Source organism: Haplochromis burtoni, unplaced genomic scaffold, assembly GCF_018398535.1.
Source record: "Haplochromis burtoni strain Fernald_Lab_line unplaced genomic scaffold, NCSU_Asbu1 Contig_49, whole genome shotgun sequence".
NCBI classification, from domain to species: Eukaryota; Metazoa; Chordata; class Actinopteri; order Cichliformes; family Cichlidae; genus Haplochromis; species Haplochromis burtoni.
In genome coordinates this window covers 2,358,138-2,380,915 of record NW_024582410.1, presented here as the reverse complement: position 1 = coordinate 2,380,915, position 22,778 = coordinate 2,358,138, and the positions used below count along the sequence as shown (strand labels likewise).

General features: G+C 41.1%; 1 protein-coding gene across 9 annotated transcripts in view; it reads right to left on the bottom strand.

Moving 5' to 3' along the window:
• The window catches only part of ppp1r12a (protein phosphatase 1, regulatory subunit 12A), a 58,558-nt gene that overhangs the window by 5,955 nt on the left and 29,825 nt on the right, over positions 1 to 22,778 (bottom strand). For 2 of the 9 annotated variants that reach the window (XM_014333941.2, XM_014333944.2), the window contains exons 4-22: positions 17,559 to 17,718; positions 16,819 to 16,963; positions 16,674 to 16,748; positions 16,439 to 16,530; positions 15,944 to 16,101; positions 15,640 to 15,758; positions 13,019 to 13,243; positions 12,756 to 12,847; positions 12,389 to 12,502; positions 11,465 to 11,617; positions 10,569 to 10,733; positions 9,854 to 9,988; positions 8,197 to 8,287; positions 7,031 to 7,210; positions 6,742 to 6,910; positions 5,764 to 5,885; positions 5,525 to 5,590; positions 3,895 to 3,911; positions 3,691 to 3,808 (exon numbers count right to left, since the gene is read on the bottom strand). In XM_014333941.2, coding sequence (XP_014189427.1) covers positions 3,691 to 3,808; positions 3,895 to 3,911; positions 5,525 to 5,590; positions 5,764 to 5,885; positions 6,742 to 6,910; positions 7,031 to 7,210; positions 8,197 to 8,287; positions 9,854 to 9,988; positions 10,569 to 10,733; positions 11,465 to 11,617; positions 12,389 to 12,502; positions 12,756 to 12,847; positions 13,019 to 13,243; positions 15,640 to 15,758; positions 15,944 to 16,101; positions 16,439 to 16,530; positions 16,674 to 16,748; positions 16,819 to 16,963; positions 17,559 to 17,718 — 2,396 coding nt within the window. Of the gene's footprint in view, positions 1 to 3,690; positions 3,809 to 3,894; positions 3,912 to 5,524; positions 5,591 to 5,763; positions 5,889 to 6,741; positions 6,911 to 7,030; positions 7,211 to 8,196; positions 8,288 to 9,853; positions 9,989 to 10,568; positions 10,734 to 11,464; positions 11,618 to 12,388; positions 12,503 to 12,755; positions 12,848 to 13,018; positions 13,244 to 15,639; positions 15,759 to 15,943; positions 16,102 to 16,438; positions 16,531 to 16,673; positions 16,749 to 16,818; positions 16,964 to 17,558; positions 17,719 to 22,778 lie in introns of all 9 variants that reach the window. The other 7 variants (XM_014333945.2, XM_014333942.2, XM_042220502.1 and 4 more) reach the window with 7 other exon arrangements.

The window sequence follows — 22,778 nt, the reverse complement described above, 5'->3', positions numbered from 1 at the left end:
CATCTTCTTCCCAGCATATAATGGGCTCTTTTGAGGACATTCCTTATCACCGTTATGCTGATGATATTCCGTTGTACATCTCTTTTAAACCCCAGGATTTATCTAAGCTTTAGCTTCTGAATGACTGCTTAGATTCCATCAAATGTTGGAACATTGGGAAAACTGAAGTCCGCATATTCACTCCAGACATATTTTTATCCCAGATAGTGAAAGCCTTGGTCCTCTTTCAGTGTATCTTAAATCCTCTATCAGGAATTTAGGTATCACTTTTGACTCAAGTCTTACATTGGATGGGCATGTGAAATCTCTGGTTCTGTCTTGTTTTTATAATTTAAGAAATGTGGCTAAGTTAAGCCCCATTTTATCTCGCTGTGAACTGGAGATTGCTATACATGCATTTATTTCCTCATGTTTGGACTATTGTAACTCGTTGTTTATGTGTCTAAGCAAAGGTTTATGGGCTCAAAATATGGTCATAAATATTTTGTACTTGTAAAAAAGATTTGTGTGTGCGTAAAAAAGATTTGTGTGTGTGTAAAAAAGATTTGTGTGTGGACTTAGGGGAAAAAAAAACAAAAACAAAAAAAACCCCTGCAAGTTATAAGTACGGATTTTGACCCTATTTTTCTTCCTTTCATCTGATTGGTCAATGTCATGTCAATCACAAATGTAACAATCCAATCAGAGAACAGATGGGTTTGGCTGTCGGAGGGGCGCTTTTTTGAACTGCAGGTCCTTGAAGGGTGATACCGTTTGAAGCTGGAGGATCGCTATATAAATATCCGATAGCAGCTAGGTCCCCTAACTTTCAGTAGCTGTTGAAAGGAAAAAGTTGTGGTATATCAGTGGTTAGAAATACCATTATTACTTTAGGATTAGTTTAACACAAAGTCAGGGCTGACCCAGGACCATTGCTGTGAGTCACAGTGCGCAGCATAAAAGTCCTTTCACATCGGACGCAGGATGTGCTGCTAATGCTAACTGCTAACTAAAAGCAAAGGATCCAGAATTTGTTACGCTGGCTGCTGGGCTCTGTGGGTTTTTGCAGCAGCTCTACCTGTACTAGATGCACCTGCTCCTTGTCTTTTCTATCTCTGACTTTATGTCCTCTACAAGAGTTTGTTTTTTTTGCTGGTTCTTCAAATGTTCAATAAAAACATGTATGCTAATTCATAACGAAGAAAGCTTTGTAATGAAGACTGTCATTTCCAAAACACTGCCCGCCCCCACCCCGCGGTCCGCAGCGCTGTTGAAAAGGCTGTGGAAGTCCCTGTATTAAACACGTAGACCTGTGACACAAAAATCACCAAACTCGGACGACCACAGACTGTTTTCCTTCGTGGTGATGAAGGAAAACGCTGGGTTGGCATGTAAAAGGGCATTTATTCCCTTCAAAGACCTGCAGTTCAAAAAAAGCGCCCCTCGACAGCCAAACCCATCTGTTCTCTGATTGGATTGTTACATTTGTGATTGACATGACATTGACCAATCAGATGAAAGGAAGAAAAATAGGGTCAAAATCCGTACTTGTAACTTGCAGGGTTTTTTTTCTAAGTCCACACACAAATCTTTTTTACGCACACACAAATCTTTTTTAGCACACTACAAATCTTTTTTACAAGTACAAAATATTTATGACCACATTTTGAGCCCATATGGTTCTCTGACATTGCATTGTCAAAATGCTGCAAGTATTCTATAGAGCAGGGCGATATGGCCAAAAATATTTATCACGATATATATTTGAAAATTTGCGATAACGATATAACTGACGATATAATTGATGCGAGACAAAATACAACTCCACAACATTACTAGCGCAAAAAGACAACCTATCATTTATTTTCACTTAAACAAGAAGCTGGTTTTTATGTACATTAAAGCTTTATAAAAATGTAACAGTGCAAATGCAAATTCCTTGCTGAAAGTTTAACCAAAAGGCATTTCCAGTAGAAATGGGCTGACATATCCTGAGCATAACCATGTATAATATCCACTGAAGTTAAAAAGAGGTGCTTTGCAACATTAAACTGCAGTGTGCAGTACGTATTTTTCGGACCATAAGGTGCACGGGATTATAAGGCACATTAAGCGAAACAAAGCAGTCAGATAAATCAAACTTTATTAAACTCATTCTTCTTGCTTCCTCCACTTCTGTACCATTGATTCATTAATGTTGAATTCTCTGGCAGCTGCTCTATTCCCATGTTGTTGCAGTATATTAATGACTAACCTCGTATTGTGGATGGATTATCTCAGTTGTTCTCCTGACTGAAGATTGGTCCTTTTACAGCATCCTGCCATGCGATTGCATTTGTCTCTAACCATGAGGAACCTTAACGTTAACTTTTATAAGTGGAAAAGTGTTAGTGTTTGTCCTCCAGCTTCACTGTTTATGTTATGCTAACATAGCTGTGTCGCTAGCGATCACGTAGCACATCATTATATACCAGCTAGCCCAACTTCAGTAACCCTACAAACGTCACTGCTGTTTAGTTTCCTGTCTTCATTTATGTTGGAAGTGATAGCAGAGCTGTACGTTTGATTTTTTTCAGAAATCTCTCAGTCAGAACATGCTATATCATGCTTAGGTAACTAGCGAGCTAACTTCCGCTAGCTTCCTGCTACTTCTAACTCCGTTAAATGTAATACATTTTGTTTTCATGGATGCCTGGAAGTTAAACTTCATAGTTACACCTGGTAAAGCAGCAATGCTGATCGTTTTATTAAAGATGAAAGAATTTAGACAGTTTTTAACTCTTAGTGATGCTGCAGTGTTCGTTTGACCTGAAGCATACGGAGTTTAGGACCCAGATTACTCCCAGATTTAAGGGCATCTTAGTCCGACGGCCGCTTGCATGTTCTGCAAAAAAATGTGCTTTGTCGTGTATCTGACGGACAAACACCAAACCAGTTCCACATCACTGAAGTTGCACCATTTTTACAAACCAATTCTGGTTCATCTGTTTCACTCAACAATCGGCCATGTGCGTATGAAAACAAAGGCACTGCGCATGCGCGTTTTACTCATATTCTATCGCGATATTTCATTTTCCTATCGTTGCCTAACATTATACCGGTATTACCGTGAACGGTATAATATGGCCCAGCCCTAGTATTCAGTACACTGGCTTCCTGTTGAATTTAGAGTGCATTTTAAGATCCTGGTCTTGACATCCAAAGCCTTGCATAGACCGGCACCATCTTACATCTCTGATCTGCTACAGCCCTATGCCCCTAGCAGGTCCCTGAGGTTATCTGATCAGGGCTTACTTGCTATAAAACAGACTGAGAACTAAGGGTGAAAGAGCTTTTGCCACTGTGGCCCCGAGACTCTGGAACGCTCTCCCTCATAAATTAAGAACCCTGGACTCTGTAGTTGTTTTTAAAAAACAACTCAAAACTCACCTTTTTAAAACTGTTTTTGGTTAATTTTTTGCCTGTTTTATATTGTCTGTTTTACCTTTTTAGTATTTGTCATCTTATGTGCAGCACTTTGTGACTCTGTCTAGAAAGGTGCTATAGATATTTTTTATTATTTATTTAACAGTACTGTGCTAAAGTCTTAAGATTATTATTATTACTATTAGACCTCACTCCTTGGAAGCAAAATGTAAAGAAATGAAGGATGTCTCAAGACTTTTGTACAATACTTTGTTTACGAGTTTGAGTTCTTCTGAAAATAAATACCTTCTTGTAGTCAGTGGCGTCATCTTTATCCAGTCGGCTAGAATACGGCCTTCGACTTTCACCGTAGCTACGAGTAAAAAGAGTGTCATTACGATCTAAGGATGAAGTGCTCTCATTCCTGCAACAGTAATGACAGGCATTTGTTTAAAACAGAAACACACAAACACAAAAAAGGAACATAACATGTTGGAGGGGAAAACCTACCTGAACAATCGGTCACTCTGTAAGAAAGAAAAACAAAACAGAAAGTTAGAAAGCAGTTTATTCTGCCATAAGATGTTTTCAGTCGCTACACTTGGAAAAAATGCTAAAATACTAGAAGATTCAACTCTGATAGAGGGTTTCGAAAGAAAACAAGAAAAAGAAAAACGAAAACACTAAACAGTAGGATGGAACCAGTTATTTAGACTACAGTACCCGACCTTCACTCCCAGCTGCTCTGCATGCACATACAGACACAGTAACAACTAACAGCTGACAGGCCAGCTACAGCCTTGAGGTGCCTGCACTGTGCCTCTAGGTCTGCTGTGCTTGTGTAGTGCCACAGCCATGAGAATGGAGCCAGACATCAGATAGGAAGGTCAGGTTGAGGGGTTGGTCTTCCAGCTATTTTAAAAATTGCAGTCTCCTTCTGGAGGCAGAGAGAGTGTGGTGACACAACAATGCTACACTCTGGGTTTTCCTGAGAGTGCTTCTGGTGGTGGTGGTGGGGGTGTGAGATAAAAGCTGTAGAGCTAGCTCAACATTATTCAAGGAGCAACTGGAGAAAGACTTTGAAGACAGACTCTGGAATCAAATTGGCTGTTTTTTGTTTTTAAATGATGTCTTTAGCGTCTTATCTACTAATTAGGAATCAACCAAGCATTTTGTTTCAGTACCAACATTTATCAGGATGACCTTAGATGAGCTTAAACTTAAAAAATATTTGCAAACTCAACTCAAAAATACATTTATGCCTGTAATTAAGAGAGACGAGCTGGAATGAAAGAGTTTTTCCTGTACATTTCAGGATAAGGGCTCCTTTCCGATTTGGTCCACCCTGTTTACTGTCCTACAGGAAGTGATGGTAAATAGCTGTTGTCTCTCTCTCATCCCCAGGATCTCTGTACTCAAAGGAAAACTGTGTGTTCTCCATTATGCTTCAAAAGACACTCCCATCCAAACAGGAAGTGCACCCAGCCAACAATATTTTCACAAAGCTGCCCTCTCTGTGGCTTCTAAAGACAGTATGAATGCACTGGATTCCACTGCTTTTTTATGCTTATGTCACCAGAAGCCTTTAGGAAAATTCTTACATGTTATTTCTTGTTCGTTTTAAGTTGAAATTCTGACTTCATTTGTGGAGGGGAAAAAGAAAAAAAAGAAAAAGAAAAAAAAAAAAAAGGGGGGCTCAAATTTCAACTTGGGAAACCTCAGCATGTCATTTAAGTGTGTGTTCTGCCTATAAAAGACCTGCATTTCCTTCCTTTTGTGCTTCTACATGTTTTAAAAGCCCACTGATCTGTTGCCGAGTGAGCCTTTGGTTTGCAAGGTCACCCTCATACACCAGACAATCACCGGAAGGTGGAAAGGGGGAGGACAATAAGAAATTCAAAGGCAGGAGTCCAAAAAAAGAAAAAGAAAAGATAAGCGGTAGGAGAGGAAATCATAGCTGTACAGCACAGAGTAATGAATATCAAAGACTAGTCCACTTCCTTGGCCTTAACTACATGAGATGAGGCGAGGAAGGACCAGAATAGTAAATAAATGCAAAAGATGAAATAGACGTCATGGGATACAAGGAGAAGAGGGATGGAGGCTGGAGGGCTACTTTCTCTCCTATGACCCGAGTTACCTGTGGCTCTCCCTTGGCGTTGCCCTCCTCCGAGTCCGACTGTTGATCGGGGTCATTTTCATCACCCTGGAATTTAAAAAGATATGAAGGTTAGGTGCTGCTTTGGGCCATCCAAATGATCAAAGAAACACCCGAAGCTGTGCACGAGTTATGAACTGTGCACTTCACAAAGAGTGCGATGACCACTTCAAAAACTGAGCTCTAAAGAGAAAGCTTTGCACAGTGTGCAAATCTCTTACATCCTGACTCCAGAAGGACACCCCAGTGGAACGTCTCTTTTCGCGGGGCCGCCTGCGATCCCGTATGGAGCGGGGCTGAGACTTGTCCTCTCCCTCCTTTTCCTCCTCCTTCTTGTCTGCTTCTGCTTTCATTGAGAAGAAAGTCAACAATTATTGGACAGATTATGATTGTGTCACATAAAGAAACCTAGAGAATTACATCCATGGAGGATTTCATCTCTTCTCTTGCAAACATATTAAAATAAATAAATAAATAAATAACCGAATGCATGTTTTTGAACTGTGTGCATCTGTGTGTGAAAAGATGCCCTAGCCTGCATACAAAACAAGGACTTTAATGCTGTGAGGTGAAACTGTTACCCTGCCACCCTGCAAGTTTGCAGTCTTCTCTTATTTTGAAAGCTCAGTCCTTAATCAGCTAGCTCTGGCCTTTCTGTTGAGAAGGCATCCTGCTATTTTGGGGAAAAGCTTGGTCACAAGTCTGTCACAGTTTCCTTCAGCTGCTTTCAATTTTCCAAGGACACTTCATGCATTGGTTTGTTTAATTGAAGAGGTACTTAATTTAAAAGACAACCCAAACCCCTTCTGTGTCAATGGTCTAAATCAACATTTGGCATATGGCCCATGTGAAAACAGTGGAGACAGTTACAGCAGCAGGCACGTACGAGCTGTGCCTATATGGCTTTATGTGAGAGCACACCTCACCAAAGCTGGCACAGTTTTAAACAAGAGGGATTAGCAATCCCCTTGAGGCAACATTAATAAACATCCATTTGCCCAGTTTACTACAGAGCAATTCAAATCTGACAGAGTGCAATGACTGTTTAAGATCTGAAGACATGTGTAGTGCTGCCACACACATACAGCCATGCTTTTATGTGCATTCAGTTTAAATTTGAAGACTTTTCCTCATCAAACACAACCACAACTTAAAAAAAAAACTTCTCAATACCTGTATCGGGTATGAAAAACACTCACCCTTTTCTGTATCTCTGGAGGAACGGCTATAGGAGGAGGTTATCCCCGTCAGACTGTTAGGCCTGTTGAGGGAGCTAGAACTGGAGGACGTGGTGCTAGAGTAGGAAGGGGTGGAGGCAGTGCTGACTGAGGAAATGGTGGAGGTGGAAGAAGATGAAGGCCTTGACCGCTGGGAGAGAGGAGGGTAAGATGAAGAGGTCAGGCTAGCTGTAATATTTAAATTATTATTATAAAATATTGTGTCGTTTCAGTAATACATTATAACAATATAAACATTTAAAATATGCACCTCATCGTAGGTGCGGTACTTGTATCGGTAATCATCGTCCTTCGTCTCAGTCTCCTTCTTCTCCTCTTGCTTTTCCTTGTCCTGCTTCTCTTTCTCCTCCTTCTCCTCCTCCCGAGTCTTTGTGGTACGACTCCTGCCGATTGTTTTCTCAGCCTCTTGTAAATCAGTCAGAGTCACACCCTGGAAGAAGGAAAGTCTTTTTTAAATTTCTTTCTTGGATGATTTTTAAAAATTAGTCTTATATTTGCAGATTCTATACATGCTGCAAAATTGGTAATTAATTAGTTCAAAAAAACAAAAAACAAAAAAAACTGGTCGACTGATCCAAGCAAAGTTTTCTTTTTAAAACAGGGACAAAGCTCAAATTCTGTAAAATGAGCTCTTGGTACAAGAGCTGCCTGTGTACACAAACAAAAAATAAAAGTCTGGGCTGTCTCAACAAGAATAACAGGTCTTATTTGAACAGTCTGTGGCCATAGAAATACAATACAAACCAGGAACATGCAGAGGTCATCATTTGTTAACAGTTTGTTTTGATGTGGGAATCCACCTTTATTTGGCTTATTAGCCGTTTGAGCAGTAGTGACTATTCTGATCATGTTAAAGCAGGTTTCCTACAACTGAAGACTCAGATCAACATTTAAGAACAAAAACTGATGGGGATATTAAAAAAAAAAAAAAAAAAGTCAGATTAGAGACATAAGTTATGTTTTTGTGGTTTGGTTGAGGCTCTAGTTGTAGGTTAAATTAAACATGTTCCTATGAATACCAAATTCCCATTTTATTTACCCTTCCTACAGATAACATTATAAAAGAATGGTTTAAAGGCAGCATGTTATACTCATTTACTGGGTCTTAGTGCAGTTATATCACTGAATTTTTGCTCCCTTCCCCCTGCTGGTAAACCAACTTTCTTCTGGTTGGCTAGCCCTTGTAAGCACAAGGCTAGAACAGCAGGTGGGTTGAGTTCACAAACAGAGCTTTTTGCGATGGCCATATTAGGATATCTGCTCTTACTGACATCATACAGAGCTAAACAGTAGTAAAAACACAGTTGAGCCTGACATTTTGCCTCACAGGGTTAAGGGTCATTAAAAGGAACATACACCTTTGCAAACATAAGAGATGAGGACTCAGCATATTTAAGGTGATGTGGTTTAACTAACCTGGGTGGACCTCCTTGACTGTCGAGCCTGTCTGGAGCGAGCTTTCCTCTGAGACTCCGACTCCTCATCTCGCTTTGGAGTCAAGTACGACCTGAAAGAGACACAAGCAAAATACACAAACACAGACACACAGAGGTTAAATATTTAGAGGAAGTAAAAAAAAAAAAAAAAAAGAAAAAAAGAAGAAAAAAAAAACCCTCCTGAATGGGGAAGTTAATCTACTTAAATATGCTTCGTACTTGCCCTCATGATATTGAGCTTTACCATTCATTAAAGAAACAGGGGTTACTAAATAGGCTCTCTAATCAGCAGAAATTGCATCCAAATGTACAGATTTGCTGATAAAGTATTAACACACCTGCTCACACAAATACATGGGGCATTTACAGGTGTAAACAAGACTTTAGCAGTGTTTTATTTCCACGTTAAAACAAGTTTGCAATGGAAATGCGGTTAAACTACATGTAAAGAGCCAGGCGTTGCTCTCATCTGACGTGTTTTCAGCTCTTATTTAGACTACACTGGACTAAATCATCATGCATGTGACACAGGTCAACCTGTTAATGTGATCCTGCTAACCTTCAAAGACGCAGTCACATCACAAAATCTAAATATAAAGATGGAGGTAAGACTGTGTCACTGTGCGCTGGGAAGTCCTAGAGTGAAGTGTTAAAGACAATTTAATACTTTGTATCAACTTAAAGTAGCAGGTTCTCTTTTTACTATGGGCTTGTTCAGTGTCAAGACTGGAACCCATTAATCCTCCTTACGCATCCGTTTACCTCCACAATATTGCTGTGCTTGTGTTTTTACCTAATGGTACATTTCTTTTCTCTGGTAGTTTATTAAAAATGTTAATATTAACTGAGGAAGCAGTCAGCTGCAGTGTAGCTTGGCTGGAGTAAAGGACATCCATGCTTCACTTTCACAGGGGAAATTAAAAACAGCTATTGTAAAAATCACTGCTGTCTGCTAGATATACATTTGTAATATAGCAACAAAGAACAGATATGAGAAAGAGGGGAAAAAAAAAATCTTGGTCATTTTCCCTCCAAGCCAGGATTTTTTAAATAATGTCTTCCTCGTGTGTTATATTTGTAAAATGAGATATACCTCTAGGTTTAAACGTTCCGGTACGCGAGCTTCATGCCCAAAAGGCAACACAATTTGGGAAATAAAACAGTAATCGCTCGTCTCAGGCTGAAACACTCTTCTATTGGCCACACAACAGTATGAACTCATTCAGCCCAGAATGGGGTCTTGGCCTTGAGGAAAATGTGCTTCTTCTGCCCACGTTCCTTATAAGGAGAAGTCGCTGGAGCAGTTCAGGCTCTGAAGCAGCCCGGCCCCACTCCCACCGTGACAGGTGGCTTATTTCAGCGTTGCTACAGGAGGACATGCACTGGACCCCCACTCAAACATACACATGCAAGCACAAGCTCTCCGCTTTCTCACTCCCTCCCCAGAATGTCTGCACAGAGTCTAAGAGTGAACACAAACCTACAGAAATAAGAATATGGAAATGCTGAAAGTCTCCTTACATTTAAACAGCACCATAAATTTGGTGGACAGATGTGATTGCAATAAAAAAAATTCACAAAGTTTAAAGAGCTAATAAAACTAATGAAATCGATGTTTGAGTAGGTGTTTGGTTTACCTGCGTCTTTCGGTGCCAGTGCCAGTGGTAGTGGTGGTAGTGGTAGACGTGGTGGTCGTAGTAGAGCCAGTGTTTATAGTGGGGACGACAGCAGCCGACTCCTTCTCCTTCTCTGCACTCTCCTCTGACCAGTACCTGTTTATACACACACATTTTAAACAGATTCCCTTTCAGCTGCTGTAATACAAATGCAACAATCCTAAGCCTGTATATACAATTCAGGGCCAATTACTATACATTTTCTTGCCTGCCAGATGATTGTGTCAGACCGTTTGTTATAAAACCACTTCGAGCGTTAGCTCACCATCTTTTTTTAGCACTTTGCTACTCTCTGGCTTTTGGTATCCACCACTTATGCTGCTGAATTTTAACAAAATAAACAAAACCTAGTAACATGATAAAGTGTTTAAATTTCCACTACAGTAATAATACAGAAAATAAAGAATAAAGAGAAAAAAAAAGGCAAACTGTTCAAACTTTGAGAAACTTCTGGAAATTAGTAAATTTATCATCATGGACATGGCTATCAACTAAATTAGAAAACAAACTATTATACAAATATAATACATGAATATGTGGTGAAACTGACCAGTATTACCGCTGCCTTCTAGCTTGTTTAAAGAAAGAGTGCATGACCTCAAATGATAACTGTATAGATTCATTCATTCATTCAGCTGCAGCTGAATTTCTCAACCTGAAAAGAAATAAATTGTACCTGCTGGTGAGACTGGTGGAGCCAGTGCGAGTGGAGGAGGAGCCCAGGCTTGAGTACAGGCCACGATGGCCCGTGGGCGAGGTAACAGATGAGGAGGTGGAGGTGGTCGTGGCGGAGGAAGTGGTCGAGGAGCCCAAGTCCTCGTGTCGTCTGCCGAATGAGCCGCTGTGGAATAAAGAATCATCGGCAAGATGGAATGAGATGCAAGTAGAGCCGTTTGATTGTGGCCAATCGTGGTTTCCACTTTTACTTTAATAATTAGGATGGAGAACATGAGTTTATCAATTTTGTTTTTCTTCTTTTTCATTGCACTGTATAACAACTAGTGTCCAACTAGTTTACTACACTGCATTGATGGTGAAGGCACATTAGGTGGGAGCAGTGATTGTTAAGAAGGGACAGATGATGATGTCTCACCATGGCATTTTTAGTTGCAGTGATGGCGCTACATCCAAACAAATTTTTGTTTTATATGACTTCTATGTTTCTATTTAAATAAATAAATAAAATCCCCTCTTACACGAGTGTTTTTAAACAGTTCCTGGGACATTCACACTTCATATGAATGTCTGGAGAAACTTCACAGTGACCATTTACATACACGCGGGATGCCACTGATCCCAACAACAAACAGTTACTCACTTGAAGATGCTAATACGTTCTTCTCCTTGTACTGGAGTAATGCACAACTATAGGGTGGTAAATGTAGTCGATTACCATTAATCATGTTTTAAACCACAATTCTAACTTTACTGAAAGTTGTAACCAGCAGATAAATAAAAAGCCTTCCAACATTTAATATAACAGGGAACCCAAAACACAAGGTGGTCACTCCAGCCGAGCAGAGATGCAGAAAGTGAGAGAGGACAGGTGGTGCCTCGGTGAGGCTGGTGTACCTGCGGTAAATGCTGTAAGACGGGTAGTGGGAGGTGGGTGGCTGCCAAGGTTTAGTATTACAGGTGTTAGGGTCCAAGTTGGAGGTTGACGAAGACTTGGCTGGCACGTCCCGCGTGCTGCCGCTCCGCCCTAGCGCTAGCGTATGGGAAGTGCTAGCGTGTTGGCAGGCAAGTGGGCGAGAGAGGCATGTTAGCGGTGAAGGCGCACACATACAGACATATATACGCAGAGAACAAAGAAACATACATATTTAAGACTCTAAAGCTTTGACACACTGTTTGTGCATTCATCTCATTTGGGAGAAGGATGATACTTTGCTGTATTTAAAGAGTTAAAGGAGGATGAGATACATCTAAAATCATCCAATTGTTGGGAGATCTTCACCATTTCCCCCCTTTTCAGAATTAGATTTAAGGATGTCTTGGTTGGAAACATCAAAACTCAGAAACGCAAGAAACAACAACTTGAAACTTGAGTGAGTTCATTAGTGGCTCACAGCCAGCATTTCTCCCATACGATATAAATGCAGCACAAGTCCATGTCCAAGTTCTGTGCCACAAACAACCCTGAGAATTTCTTATTTAATTGATTTATTAGATTGTTTGAGGCTTGTAAAATATCTCAGTGGCACAGCAACCTGACAGGACAAGTAGAGTCATGCAAAAGACTCTTTGGCGGTGACAGAGAGGCGCTGGGCTCATTTGCATGGCTTTCAGAGCAGCTGCTGCAAATGCAAGCATGTGCATACACATCTCTGATGACATCACTAAAAGCAAATTTCCCTTCAGGTGACTGATAAATTCACTATTGATGATCTACACAGTTAATTTGGTTTCAAAGCTATGAAAGGCACCCGTATGATGGACACGACGAGATTGGGGTGGAAAGTTGTGGCAGAGGTTTGTACTACAGCCGAGGCTAACCTGCGCTGGTAGCTGGGGGTTCGGATGTTGGAGGCACTTCCTTCACTGTTCTTCAGGTCGTCATCCCAGCGTCGCCGGGTGTAGGAGCCGCTACGTATCAGAGCAGTGGAGTCCCTGGGAAACCACAAGCTAGAATCGTACCCCACGTTTCCACAGTAACATGTATACTAAAGGAATAGGTCTCCCATTTTTAAAAATCGTCCTTAATGTGTTTCTTGATTACTAAATCTATCACTGTACATTAAAAAAAAAAAAGCAGCTGCTTAAGGCCACACCATGCACAGCATTGGGGCACCCAGCAGTGAGCAACAGGAGCCACACAATCCAATGCATGTTTGCACAGGGCCACGCGTCTCCAGGGATTCACCTGTTTTCCTTCTCGTCAATGTCCGAAGTACTGGCCAGTCTCCTGGGAATGGTTGGAGCCACATAGGCAAGCCGGGTTCCTTTATCCTTTTCCTGCAGGCAGCACAACAAGCAGGACATAGCTGTAAAGGAGCTGTGTAGTATTGCTACAAGAAAGCTCTGTTACCACAATAAAAAACACAAAACCTTTTAATTAAGAATCATCTACGCAACCCCACCTACTAAAAAAAAAACCAAACCAAAACGGCTTCAATCCCTTCTGACCTTCTCCTTGTCTTTGTTGTCCAGAGATGTGGAAAGGCGAGGGCTCGAGGCCGAACGCATAACCCCAGTGGTATCCTTCTCCCTCTGTGCCTCCTTGGTGGCAGTGATCTCGGCCAGCGCTCCATAGCTGCCCGTCTTCCTCAAACCCAAACGCCAGGACGCTGGAGACTCATCCTTCCTCTCCTCCTCCACTTTAGTTGAGACCTTTCCAGCAGGCTGAGTGACCTGAGTGAGGAAAGGACAGCAGTCTAATTAAGACCTCGTTGACCATTTAGAAGGACAAAGATGTTTAGAGGTTTTTAGTTATCGTGGTAAGTAACGCAAAAGTCAAACAGGTTAAAAACAAGTCGGATTAATCCATAAGGGCTGCAAATTTTAGATTTTTTTTTTTTATTTCAGGTGGAAACTTTATTATTTTTAAAAACATGTCAGATGTGACACATGACCAGAATGCCTCTTCCTGACTTCAATACTCTGTAAAATACACTCCTGGTTATATGCCATTTTCAAAATATGATGACTTCAATAACTCTTACAGCCTGTGGAGGTTTTGTCTGAAAACAAAGTTTACAAGCAGCAGAAGTCGCACAGACGTGAAATGAAAGCATGATCAAGACAGTGCATTTGGTGATTACAAGTGGAAACACCATGCTAGGGTGATAGGTGAAAAGCAGCTATTGGCAGCAATCAATCGCGATTTTGGTTTTTCCACTGCGCGTGGTTTGTCATGCCATGAACATCCACGGTTAGGTAACGGTTTTCCCCCCATTGCACCACAGAGGAGGGGACAGGTACCAAAACTATTCCTGTTTGTTATTGCTGCACATTTTATCAGCCTGTGTATGAGGGGCAGAGGCTCATACGCTGCAGCACTGTCACCTGTGTAGCTTACTGCACGGACGAGCCCTACTCGATCTTCAGCTGATAATACAACGATGTTTGGAAACTAAACCACAGCTGTTATTTCACCACATTATGTCGGCAACTTTGTTAATTTTGGAAAATTTTAAACAACTTCTTAACAAGAAATCACAATAACTGCCTCTTTGTACTTATTGTGATACTAATTATGTAATCAAAATATGAGGATAAATCCTTAGTGCAGGTAAATTAGCAATTTACCTGCTAGTTAACCTCTGTTTGTTCTGCGGTTTAAATGCATTTCCTACATTTTATTTCTTCACAATAAAAGCATCCTGTTCAATCACCAGTGGAAATTTTTTAATGTGAAACATGAAATGTTCAGTTTATGCCGTTAAACTAGTGGAAAAACCCTATATCGCCTGGATCAGGTCAGAATGGTTAGGGGTGTTTAGTGCTTTATCAGTGCACAGGTGCATGTAGGATTACAGAACAACTCTGGTGCACACCAAGGCCTCACCATAAGTTTTTTGGGCACTAGAGAAATGCCAGTTTTGCGCAAACCTTGACGCCACAATGCAGGACAGCCTGGCTCCGCCACAGGCATGAGGGGAGTAATACATTCAAACTAAAGCCAACCAAGACAAGAGCCCAGGGTGAGAATGATGCAGAGAGAGAATGACAGAGGGAGGGAGGGCATGGAGGAACAGAGAGGTTGAGACAGAATAAGAGAAGCAGCAGCAAAAGAAACACACTTTATGAGCAAAGACAGGCATTTTAAAGCCTAGTCACACCACACAATGCTCACTGACATTAATGTTCTCAAAATAAGTGACAGATGCAAACACTGGAATTTGGACTTTGCTAACTTATTAGACAGAGGACATTGTGGTTTGAGTGAGAATCAGGCTTCAAATAAGGACAGGAACAAGAAGTTTATCTCAAGAGAAGAAGCAGAAAAAAGAAACCAAAAAGGCTCTAGATGGGTGTCTGGTGGTGAGACAACCTCCCTTTTTTTCAGGTTCATTCAAGGGCTAAAGTCAGGTTTGGAGGTGGCATCACATATCACAGACTTGGGTGCCTCAAATTTAAATTTTAAGAACGTCCCCTACATGTGCAACATGTTTGTTTCACACTTCGATCTTGCTTCCTTATCGTTTGCTTGCTTGTGTTTTTTCAACTTTTGCTTTTCTGTTCTAATTTTTTTAACCTAGAACAAAGAACATGAAGCACTAATGACAAAAAAAAAAAAGTTTGATTACATTACATATTTTTGTAAACACCAAATATTATATTTCACAATATTTTAAATGCGTTCAATTAAATCAAAGAGGAAAACCTGCCCTTGGGGAAACTCAGAGGGTTCACTTTAGAAAAAATGCTTGGCATTATTCTGCCAGCAGAGGGCAGCAGTTTCAAAAGTGGAACATGACTGTAATTCAAGGCCTAGTTTTACTTTTACCACCCAAATGCATTTGTCTGTACACTTTGCTCCAACCTTTAGAACAACCTACAACTATACTGCAGAATTTTCCAACCGTCCCTATCCTGTTGCCATGTTTGTTAAAAGCTACTTACATTTATGTTCTCATTCAAGCCAGACAGAGCTATTAATTTATATTACTCATTAATTTAAACTATAGAACTGTATATGCAAACACCTGACTGCAAAATCAGGTTTTTGTTGCAAAGGGAGAATAAGTAATCCCCATCCCCTTTCTCCAGACAGGGCAGGACGGCAAAGAGTTCCCCGGTCGTACCTTTTTAACTGGTGAAGTGGGGGTCGTCACCTGGTTAGTTGGGCTAGTTGGAGAAGACACCGTGACGCTGGTTGGTGTTGTGCTGTTGCTCACTGCTGCTGAGGGCTTGCTCTTTTCTGCTGAGGTTCCCAAAAAAAAAAAAAAAAAAAAGCAGACGAGAATAGTCACAATATGGTTTCTTGACATGCAGAATAAGTATAAAAGGCCCAGAAATTACAGAATAAAATTGGTACTTCATAATTAAAGTTTTGGCTCAAGACTTGAGCCAAAACACCACAAGTCTAACATAAAAATCATACAGTACCTGCTTCAGTCTCTGATTCTGAATCTTCTTCCTCCTCTTCTTCACTAGAGCAGCTTGATTCATCCTTCTTACCCTCCTCTTCTTCGTCCACTTTCTCTGGCTCTAAGGTCTCGATGCGAGGAGCGCTCTTCTCGGGCTCCAGAAGCAGCGTTTCTTTGCTAAAAAACACAAATGTAACACTGTTAGTATAGTACTGCAGCATCAGTAGAGAGTAGGGCTCACAGATAAGCAACGTGAACTAGATTTTTAGAGTTTTGAGTTTGGTAAACTGAAGACATTTTCCTTCACCCCTTGGCTTTAGACAGTTTGACTTTCTGGCCAATTGCAGGAAGGATAAGACGCTACTCTCATACATGAAAGCAAGAAAGAAAAAAAAAAAAAACTTTAGAGAGAACACTTGACAAAGTGAGATTGTTCTCCTAAAGATATCGTCGTACCTTAGCTTTTTTGATTCAGTTAACCATTTCCATTCATTACTTCTCATTAGAAAGTTACCTCTTGATTGGCTTCAGTGATTGATTGTTGTCCCCAGTGGTGGTTGTTTCAATCAGAGGAGATTTCTTAACATCTTTCTTCTCACTTCTCAGCTGGAATTAAGATGATAACAAGACACTCATGAGTCCAGCACAGGAAATGAAATTATACTATAAAAATTAAGACATGTTTTCCCGTCATGAGAAGGTTTCTTGGAATCTTTCAAGAATTTTGTTCAGATGCCAAAGTGACTCACCAGATTTTGTTTCTTCTGTAGTTCTTCTAAGTATCCCAGAACATCTTCATCTGCTACATCAAAAGCAGTCTGACCCTGAAGGGAAACACGTAAGAGTTAAAGACTGCACTTAACTTAATGACTGCTTCTAGTTCTAGTTCCTCACCATTTTATTCATGATGTCCATGTCACATAGATTCTCAACCAGTATCCTACAGGCCTCCTCTTTGCCCCAGTGTGCTGCTGCATGTAGAGGAGTCCAGCCATCATAGTCCTTAATATTTACATCATACCCTGCTTGGATTAAAAGCCTACAAGAAAGACACAGGGAGGGTGAATGTGCGGAGTGAATGACTGATTTCATTCTGTAAACTGATTTTTCAAAGTGTTGCTAGGCTTCGAGCTCTGTTGTGCGTCAGTATTGTAACCCCAGGTCACTTTTATGAGATACAGATTCCCCGAAAAAACAGAGACGTAATCTGAAAATCTTAGTCATCCCTTAGCAAAGCTCGGTGAGGCTAGCAAATATTTCAGCCAATAAATCTGCCACGACGGGGGAAACATTTGGATCTCTGTCCCGTGTACGGTAGTTGTGCTAAACATCAGAGATCTTAGAGCTATCTATGGCAGCAGAGTGTGCTGGCTGGCTTCCCAGACCAGATGGACAGGCCGTTGCGGTTTCTATCCTTGAGCAGCGCAACTGTATTAACAACCCACAGTGACAATGTCAGAACGAGGCAAGATGACAAGATGCAGAGACCGAGATATGTCTTGCATTACCGATGAGGCTAGGCATCACCACCGTCTTTACTATAAATAGTGTTCAAATAAAGTAACATACAGGAGACACTTTATGTACCAAAGTGTGCTCCAACTGTTTTACCGTCTCTGAGGGCTACTGCTTACTTTAAAACCTCGACGTATCCCTTCGCGGCGGCTACATGGAGCGCCGTTCCTCCAGATTTCGTATGCCGCACGTCTTGGATCTGGCCGCTGTTGAGCCACTGCCGGGCATCCCTCAGCATGATGCGCTCCTCCTCTTTCCGGGCTGCCTCGATATCAACCCCTGGAGAAATGGAGAAGCATGATAGTGTACAGACAGACACCCAGGGATTACCTGCTACTTAGGAACAAGCTGCCTGCTGCAGCAATGAACCTAGAGAGAGAACAAGACCCAATTAGATCAAGATATTTATGACTTCTACTTGTTTACATCCAGAGTAAGGTATGCAAATGTTTGGAACAGGTTGCATTAGTGACCTATTCATATTCTGTTGGAGGGGACGGGACCATTAGTAATAGCAGCTGTCTCTCTCGCAAGCTGCGCAGAATGCAAATGTTGAATATTTGTTCAATTCCGCGCCCCTTAATAGGGATAATGTAGCCAGTGTAATTCACAATAGCAAATACTGTGCGTCAAAGGGACCACAGCTGTGTAGCAAAGGTGCAGCTTTCACATTTCTCAGATTAGCCTACTCTAACTGATGAACATAAGCGACAAATATCAGCTGAAAAAGTTAAGGTATGAAGTCCGCCCGGTTGCTTTTATATTGAAAACATTTTAGAACAATATAGAAACAAATGTACCTATGCAGACACTTAAATCTCTTGTATTGGTTTGTCCTTTTGAGGACCTAATGTAATATCTGAATGGCTTGGCCTGAATGAACCTTTCACCAAGTTTGCCAGCACTGCTCTAGATTACAGCCAAGACAAAACAAAATATTTCAGCTCTGATGAATGAGATGAATTTTTAGGCATTTTCAAACTGCACTTTTATCAAGCCAGGCACTGTTGCATTTCATTGTTAGAAACTTTCTATGGAGGGAACTAGACACAACATGGTTCTGCCATGCTCTGGTGTCAGCCATTTCATCTGCTCTAGGGAACAGCTTTGTGCCAATAATCTGTCAATGTAACAATACAACGGCGGCTGCGAACACTCCAGCCGGTAAGTGGCTCAATATGTTGAAGCTATATGCTGCATGCAGAGCAGTCTGTATTGACACGCCTGTACTGTCTTGATGACACCTGGTTGGAGCGCAAGACTGTCTGAAATGCTCTGCTGCACGATCTGAGAGAGATAAGTACAATGAACTGTATAAACAATGATCCAAAAAAGGGTCTGGGGCAGAAGCCAAAACTTCAGCTGGTCTTCTAGGATTTTGTTCTGCACTCAGGGAAACATCACCACTCATTTCCTGACAGCATAGAATGATTTAAGACCTCAAGCTTTTTAAAGCAATGAAAGGACATCTGTGTCTGCAAATCTGCCATGAGGAAAGGGCAGTCAGAGGAAAAGTCTACGTTTACCCAGAGGTTTAGCTTCAGCTAGCTGGAGAGGAGCATGAGAAGGACATTTGTTTCCTAAACAAAGTTCGCCAGACACAGACACAGTGAATTGGTTTCCACTCTTTCAGGTTTCTGATAATGGGTCAATGAGTATTAAATATCATAGAAAAAAAAAAAAAAGAAAGAAAAGAAATTAACCCACACTCAACACAAGCTGAAACAAGAGCGGTCCAAGACTGCGTGTTTCCAAGCCTAAGGCTGAATATTTACTTCACACAATACTGGACATGTGAATCTCCGAGATATTTAAAGCTCATTGTTAGTGGTTTAATGTCGTTTCCCTGAGTACAACTGCTCGTTTCACGCTAATAAAAATGAAACTTAAACAGGAACATTGAGAACAATAAAAACTATTTTTAGTATGAATTTCATATTTTCAATAATTACAACATATGGGGTCTTTGGATTATAATATTTGTTGCAAACACACACTTTGGAAAGGCAACTGACTCATTTATGTCGACATCAGAGGCTCAGACTACATATATGCACAAACATCTCCTCGTGCCAAATGTGTTGACAAATTTTACCATACTGACAAAGACTTAATGTAAATCACATTCTGCAGAATTTAAGTTCTAACAACCCTCCCACATCTGGATTATTAAGAGCAACATTTTTTTGCATTTTAATTTCCTAAGATTTTGTAAAGGTATAAGACAAAATGCCCAATAAATCTTGCACCTGGGAAAGAATTATTCCAAAAATCCAAGTGGTTAATGACACATTGAGCAAGTTTCTCACCCTGCATCGCTTTGAAAACGATGGCTGGTCGCTGGTGGACATTTAAGGCCCCGGTTGTCTAGGTTACACTCTAATGTGTTTTCTAATCTGTGATGTGTCAATCACCAGTATCGTGCACTCTCATTGATAGTCCCTTCAATCTCTCACCGCAAAGTTTATCACGGGATCTGCTCACTCTACATTGTCAGTGTTTTTCTTTCTGGCCTAACTTCATGTCAGTAACTTTCTATGATCTTTGGCCACAAAGTCATTGTGGATTGCTTACCTTGTAGATGCAGCTAAAATGCGCATGCAAATCTGTCCGTATCTTTTTCAGTAATCTTAAATGTACCACAGAAAACCACCATGGCACAGATAATTATGGTGCACATTGAGAGGATTAGTAAGCTAAATTCTAAGAAAGTGAAACCAAACAGGAAGAAAGTAGATTTCAAAGTTTTATGTCAAAGAGAGCAGCTTTGGGACAAAGACTGGGCCTGTTGACTCACTGTCCTTGTGTCCTTCTCTGACCTGACAGTTCTAATAAAATGCTGTCACGGTTTTTACTCTTTAAATAAATATCAGCCCTTTAACATTGATTATCAAAAGAAAAACGCACTATAACAGTGCATAACTTTCCAGGCAATTTTATGAGTGCGTTTAATATCTACCTGGAAGTGTCCTGAACCAAGAAGGTAACATTAATCAGACTTTGCTTTTTCCAGTGTTTGGAACAAATCTAAACCTCAGTAGGTTGGTTTGGTCAATGAAGAGGTGAACCAACTGAGGCTTGGGAACTGATGGTGGTCCTATGGTCTACCAGGGAAGCCCAGCAGAGGATGTACTTCCTGAGGCAGCTGAAGAAATTCAACCTGCCAACACGGACGATGATGCAATTCTACACTGCAATCATCGAGTCCATCCTCACCTCCTCCATCACCGTGTGGTACGCTGGAGCCACTATCAGGGACAAACAGAGACTGCAGCGTGTTGTGCGCTCTGCTGAGAAGGTGATTGGCTGCAAACTCCCATCTCTGCAGGACCTATACACCTCCAGGACACTGTGGCGTGCAGCTCGGATCTCAGCTGACCCTTCTCACCCTGGACACAGTCTGTTTGACCTGCTCCCCTCAGGCAGGAGGCTCCGGTCCATTCGCACCAGAACCTCTCGCCATAAGAACAGTTTCTTCCCCTCTGCTGTTGGACACATGAACAATAACCACATGACTGTCCCCGCCACTAACACATGACCCTACGCTGTGTCACTGCATCATTTCATGTTTGGCACTGATCACCACCTGCACTCATGTATATATCTTTCTACGTAGCACTCTTAATTCTTATTCTCATGTATATATCTCATGTATATCTCATGCACATATCTTTCTTTCTACATAGCACTTTAATTCTTATTGTTTGCACTGAAGCACCGCAGCAATTTCCTAATGTTGTAAACCTCAACATCTGGCAATAAACTCCCATTCTGATTCTGATTCAATCAAGTTGATTAAGTATGACTTATTTTATGGAAAACGAAGAAAACAGGAGTTATTAATTAGTGATTGAAAAAAAAAATTTATTCCTTCTGAAAAGAAAAGGTCCAAAAACCACTGTGTTAATCTTGGGAATTGGGACAGGTCAGGCGAAGCAACCACCCATAATCTCCAGGGAAGGAGCCGGCACTGTCTATAAAAAGCAGGGAGTAAAATGGCCAAGTAGGACTACAGAACAAGAGGCGAGTGGAAGAGTTGGCAGCAGTTCAACTTTGAGTTTTTACAAGGGAACAGCACATCTTCTACCTGAGCAAAAAGAAGATAAAGAGAAAGTCCACTACACCAAAAAAGGCATCGTGTCCCACTTTGCCCCGTTACCACTTAACCAAGAGTTTGTGTGGTGAACCCAAAAAGAAAAACTTTACAGAAGCCCACACCGAAGCAACCAAAAACCCAACAAGTAAACAAGTAAAGACAAGTCAAAAGAAATCAGGCTACATTTTCATCTGAAGAAAAGCTGCTGCCAGCTAAATCCACATTCCTCCCTTCTTATGCTAACAGGACCTTCAATCAATTGTGAGGCTGTCCACTTTCAGTCCATTACAAGGACAGGCAGCAGCTTGCTTGCTGTGGCTGATGGAGAACACAAGGAAGATGGCAGCGCATGTAAATCATTGGCCCAATCAGGGTCAAGGAGAGCATGGAAGGGTTGTCCCTGTAAAGGCGAAACTACGGTCAATCGCTAACAAGTTTAACCTCATGACTGGCATCTCTTTGCGAGGAGAAAAATCACATTACAAACATACAGAAGCGTTACACAACAGCTGGTTGCATAATGCTGCCCGCCCTACCTCTAGCATAAAGGGCTGAGCTGTGGATTGTCTGCAGCTGCCTTCAGCTTTGCAAATTCACTTTGCAGCTGAGTTTTAATCTTGCAAGCACTTTATGCAAGACAGTGTTTATAATTAAATTCATAATATTCACATATTGAAAATGTATTCAGTAATCTGGTTTAAAAAAAAAAAAAAGAAGGAAAAAAGACTGAAATGTGCAATGATTGTGGGGGAAGCAGTGTGAGGATGAACCAGGCAATGCATCCATCGGGCAAATCAAAACTGACAGCAGCCACTGGCCAAGACACCTGAGGACTGGGTGGGTGCAAACTCCCCTGACATTACATAATATGGCGCAAACAGTGCTCTAGGTTCAATTATCACTGGATGCCACAAGCTCTCAAATATTTGAATCCTGAATTAAAGAGAACAGAGATTGACAGCTCAGAAAGCCTTTTATCAACCGACTGTTATAGGGGCAACTTAACACCTGAAATTTGTGCAATTCTACGCACTTGCAGAATCTGACTACCTGTGTAAGGTTTCAACTTTGAACCTCAGTGCAAACTATTAACTAAAGTGGTCCAAGACTACATACGTCCTCCAAGACTAAAAATTTACTCCACAGCATGCATGAGTTGAGTCCCTGGATCAAGAAGGGTGTATATAGGCAGATTTATTTGAGACATTTTCTTGAGAATACGCCCACCAGTATTATTAACATG